The 5,063-nt window shown below is 48.5% G+C and overlaps 1 protein-coding gene across 2 annotated transcripts; it reads left to right on the forward strand.

The window, feature by feature from the left end:
• The first annotated feature begins 800 nt into the window (after positions 1–800).
• On the forward strand, positions 801–4,225 carry cbln2b (cerebellin 2b precursor). Of its 2 annotated transcripts, XM_069915389.1 has the most exons (4): positions 801–1,216; positions 1,679–2,065; positions 2,594–2,713; positions 3,041–4,225. In XM_069915389.1, the coding sequence occupies exons 2-4, from the start codon at positions 1,775–1,777 to the stop codon at positions 3,236–3,238; spliced, it is 609 nt and encodes a 202-aa protein (XP_069771490.1). In that variant the 5' UTR covers positions 801–1,216; positions 1,679–1,774; the 3' UTR covers positions 3,239–4,225. The 2 variants fall into 2 exon arrangements, with proteins under 2 accessions (XP_069771490.1, XP_069771491.1); XM_069915390.1 differs by lacking the exon at positions 801–1,216 and having other exon boundaries at positions 1,471–2,065.
• Positions 4,226–5,063: the final 838 nt, after the last annotated feature.

Here is a 5,063-nt window from a genome sequence, read left to right on the forward strand (position 1 = left end):
CGAGCTGGCAAAGCAAAGAACCTGGACCATTGCAACCTTGGAGAATTCAGCTCACTGCATTTGGAAACCCTTTGATGCCCGACCCTCTTTCCTTTTACAATCAGCCCTACAATTATGAATGTCAGTAATTAACAGCACCACGCACACAGGCTCTTTGAGCTTAAGTGCAATTAAAGAACTACTGCAATATTAGTATCTATTAATCTGCGAAAGAGAAAACATATAAATTATATGCTTATCTGTTAAGAAGTCAATTTATATGAACGTATGTAGATAGATATGCATATATGTCCACCCTAAATCTGTATAAAGCGATAGAAATACAAGACTCTACTTAAATACAGTCATGTGTGTGCGAGTGAATGTGTGAGGGAATACGTGTGTGTCAGTGGACATGTGTAAGAGTGAGTGCGAATACGTGTGTGTGAATGCAAATGCTTGTGTGTGCGTGCATGTGTCTGTCTGTGTGGTCTCTCTGTGTGTAGCTGTCTCTGTGTGTGTCTGTCTGTGTGTAGCTGTCTTTGTGTGTGTCTGTCTGTGTGTAGCTGTCTTTGTGTGTGTCTGTCTGTGTGCCTGTGTAGCTGTGTGTGTGTGTGTGTGTGTGTGTGTGTGTGTGCGTCCGCACGCGCGGGAGGTGTATTCCGGACAGAACACAAATGAGAAGGTGCATTTGATGACACTACATGGATGTTGGAAGCGGCCGCGGAAATCTTGACTGATAATCTGGATTCCGACATGCTAAAGTAGGAGAAAGGTGCAATTCCAGCGAGATACCCGCAAAAAGTGTGGGACTACACGACTACAAATCGACTATGAGACGTGAAGGGGGCTCTTTAAAAGGCTCGCCTTGTGCTGTCCGCCTGCTTTGAGTCGGTGCCTGGCACCTGAGTCCCGGTCAGTGTGTAGGAGAGCTGGTGTGTGCGTGTGTGTGTATGTGTGTGTTTGAGAATGAGCGACCAGCGGGGGAGGGAGAGGCGACTCTCTGCTTCCTTTCTGCCAACAGATCCCCAGCTCATTACCCTAACGCCACAGCTTGAGAGAGGGATAGTGAGATCACACTGTCATGCCAACATGGATTTGCCAGGTAACACCATCTCCGGCGTGGGCAACTCACTGCAAACCAGATCAAATTAGCGGGCTTAGTGCAAGGGGACAGTGAACTGGGAACATCGGGAAATATTGAATCTAACTTGAAGATCTTCTCGCATTTATAACGGTAAGAATTGCCTTCATCTCAGCTCATTTTAAATGCCTCCAGTTTTTTTTTCTCTTGTTGCTCAACTAAATCTTGACGAGTGCTTTATAGAAAATAAGACAAGCACAAGCAAATGTATTTCTTTCAAATGGGGATTGGGTTGAGCAGCGAACTGGCGCGGGGTGGGGTGCGGCTCGGGGCGGACTTACATTCAGTTCTACTTGGGGGTTGAGATGAATGAACGGAAAGTTGAGCAGAGCGCAGGGGAGATGGAGAGAAGGAAGTCAAATTCAATTGTAGAATTCCTTCATCATCAACGTGCCCGGTCGGAGGAGGGGACTGTCTTGAAACTGGTACAGGACGGAGAGGAGCAGCAGTGGAAGTGTCTGGCAATGTTCTGTTGAGCTATGAGAGCTCTCTATAAAATGCATTCAATCTACATTGGATTTTTTTTGTACGTATATTGATTTTGTCTCATTACAGGCGATGACATCCAAGTAAAGTGAAGACTTGGGAGTCTACATTGAGGGGCGAAAGCGAGAAAGAGCTGAAGCTCCGTGTCGGATTATCGAGGACCGGATGGATCTACTGCTAATCCGCCCGGGCTCTGGTAGCAGCATGCTAGCGCTGAGCTTGCTGCTCGCCGGGACGGGGTTGGCTTTGGGACAGAACGACACGGAACCCATCGTGCTGGAAGGGAAATGCCTGGTGGTGTGCGACTCGAACCCCTCTTCGGACGGGGCCGTCACCTCTTCGTTGGGCATCTCGGTGCGCTCGGGCAGTGCCAAAGTGGCGTTCTCGGCCGTGCGCAGCACCAACCACGAGCCCTCGGAAATGAGCAACCGAACCATGACCATCTACTTCGATCATGTGAGTCCCGCCATCCCCGTGCCCGCGCCGGGAGAGGAGGAGGGGGGGGGGGGGCATGGGGAGACTGCCAGACTGTGTCCGTCCGTCCCCAACTCACTCTCGCCACCCACCCGACCACGCTGTCTCCTCGCACGGCTCTGCCACTGGACGCAGCCAAACCTTGTGGCTGGTTTCTTCTTCTTCTGGCATTCAGCGCTTCGGAAGGACACCAAGGCTCGCTTCCATTGCAAATCGTTCGTAGAGCGTTGCTGAGGGCAAATTGTGTATTTTCATCAAAGTTTTCCAGGCGCACGTCTACCGACTGGGGACCTGGTAGCGAGCTGACGCCCCCCCCCCCCCCCCACCATTCAAAATAATTCAGTGGCGTTCCCATCGGCGGACGGACCCCCTTGGTTTTGCATTGTCCCCCTGCCTTCCCTTATCCCCACATTGACAGGGAAGTGGGGGGGGGGGGGGGGGGGTGAGGGTACTCGGCTCGCCAGTTTTCGAAATCTGCCACTCCCGGCGGCGGTCTGTCTTTTCTTGCAGGTGTTAGTTAATATCGGGAATCATTTCGATATGAGAAGCAGCACTTTCGTGGCGCCGAGGAAAGGCATTTACAGTTTCAGCTTTCACGTGGTGAAGGTGTACAACCGGCAAACCATCCAGGTAGATCAGGGCCGCCGCGCACGATTCAAAATCTCGGTCGCCGGCCACGCTGGTTTCGTTGAATTGTGACAACCACCTCGGTGGGAAGGGTGGTGGAGGAGGCGGGGGGTGGGTGTTGTGGACGAGGGAGCGGGTGGTCAGGGCGAACGGCATTTAAGCAAACCCTTGGTGTGCCCTCCGCAGGTGGGCACAAGTGAAAGGGGTCGTCCGGATCGGGCATGTGGGAGTTTGCTCACAGGCGCCGAGGGGTTCGCGAGTCGCCAAAGCAGAGGGAGCGTTGGGGCAAGCCCGGACCCTTTGTAAGGTCTGATTCTGTTCTGGTTCCAGGTAAGCCTGATGCAGAATGGCTGGGCTGTGATTTCTGCTTTTGCCGGAGATCAGGACGTGACTCGAGAGGCTGCCAGCAACGGAGTACTCTTGAATATGGAACGAGAGGACAAGGTCTACTTGAAACTGGAGAGAGGCAATCTGATGGGAGGCTGGAAGTACTCCACGTTTTCTGGATTTTTAGTATTCCCTCTATAAAGGATCAGCAACGTTCGTCAAACCCCTTTGCTCAAGGCAAATCGCCGTGTACATTTTCAATATCACCACGGAACAACACGATTCTTAACCAAAATTCACCGAACTGCTGTGTAGGGGCCGAGCGATTTCCTACCGATTAGAATAATTGATTTGAATACTTGACCAACATGGTACTAAGGAGGTCCGGTGGACTGCACTTTAGGATATCAAGTGAATTTATTGACAAGGCCATTTGCTGGCTTGGATGGTGGAGGTTGGCTTCGGAGTCTTGAGGCGGCAAGTCAGACCTTCGTGAACAGGAGGGGTGATCGAAGCAGCGCATTAATAATTTTAAACAACAGAAGTTACGGTTTTCATTTAAATGTTCTAACAATGCTTTCTTTCGTGTTCGTATATAGCCTTAAAAGTAAAGAACAAGTCCAAATGCGGTGGCGTGTTTTCTTTTGAGATTTGGGGAAATTCATGTATCGTTTCTGTGGGTGAGCTCGTATTGAAGAAGTGCTTAATTACAATTCTTTGCACGGACGGGACGCAGCTCTTGTTCCTTCTTTGTGTTGTGGTTGGTGTTCTTTGACCTGTGGGTGCAGACAGAGTAACCTTTAGACTAATGACAACGAGACTTGCGAACGGATGGCTGTAATAAATGGACCCAATTACTTATTGATGTGCTTTTCTTGATCTGTCAATCAATCCTCTGACCCGCACGCAAATCTCTCTCCACACACAGAGTTTCGCAATGTTTGCTTTCGCCACCGCTGATGTGGATTCCTCTTTAAACATTTCTCTTCAGTTTTGTCTAACGTGGTCACAGAGTGATTGATGATCACCCTTTTGGATGAAACCCCAGTGATTTTCTTTTTTTTTCGTTCAGGTTTAAATAAAACAGGACATCACCAAAAATCAAAATGAACCTTCTCATATTTTGACTCAGGTGTCGGTGTCATGAGGGATATTTTTTTTAACCATTTACTAGTCTGAGAAGGTTAACTGCAGTCGTTGCCAACGACTATCGGCCGAGTTCAGCGTGTTACTGGTAATTAGATAGACCCAAAGTCTACTAACTGCACAGTGCTTCACCACCAGGCTGAACCGTGTAATTAGCCGAATTATTCTCTGCCCACTGGCGAAAGAAATAGCTATCCCGTGCGCCAACAGTGAAAACTATCTACCATTAAACGCAAGCAATTCTATATTTAGACGTTATTCACCCATCCCTTCAACACTTGCATGTCGGAAATAAACGATGAAAACAGCGCCTGCATGCGATGCAATTATAATGTGAACGTGCCGTTTCACAGATGTTGATATGGAGGAGTTAAATAGGTCCGAATGGAGAATTATTCAGAGTTCATAGTATATTTCTATAGCTTCTCCCCCCAACGGTCTAACGGTGAATTCCAAATATTTTGGATGATCAGAGCAGCATAGAAATTGGTAAGTAACAAGGGTTGAGGTGGAGATCCCAGCAGAGTTTAGGGGGACGCCTCCTTTGACCGGTGATTATAGATCAGTGCAAGAAGATCATTAGTCTGTCTCATAAGGGTAACGGGGCAGTCAAACGTGGGATCAGTTCCCTCTCCAATCTCTCACGACAACTTAATTCATTCACAGTTCAGGATGACGGTTGGTTGCTCCGTTTACTTTCCTCGGTGCTAAGAGCTAAAAATGTAAGGGATATATCTATTTGTAATCATATCAATGAGCACTTGAGGCTTCAGGCCTTTTCTTTTCTATTTATGTCGCCTGCATTTAATGTGCAGAATGACACACTAACAAAATTAATAGACCCCCATCGTATGGTGCTTGTTCGTTCCCACGGAATGGA

Source organism: Narcine bancroftii, chromosome 2 (assembly GCF_036971445.1).
Source record: "Narcine bancroftii isolate sNarBan1 chromosome 2, sNarBan1.hap1, whole genome shotgun sequence".
Lineage (NCBI taxonomy): Eukaryota > Metazoa > Chordata > Chondrichthyes > Torpediniformes > Narcinidae > Narcine > Narcine bancroftii.

Bases quoted from the DNA above. Each gene is read 5' to 3' on its own strand.
- cbln2b (XM_069915389.1), top strand. From the start codon at position 1,775: ATGGATCTACTGCTAATCCGCCCGGGCTCTGGTAGCAGCATGCTAGCG. The intron at 2,066-2,593 runs GTGAGTCCCGCC...CTTTTCTTGCAG, and splicing joins TGACCATCTACTTCGATCAT to GTGTTAGTTAATATCGGGAA. The intron at 2,714-3,040 runs GTAGATCAGGGC...TTCTGGTTCCAG, and splicing joins ACAACCGGCAAACCATCCAG to GTAAGCCTGATGCAGAATGG.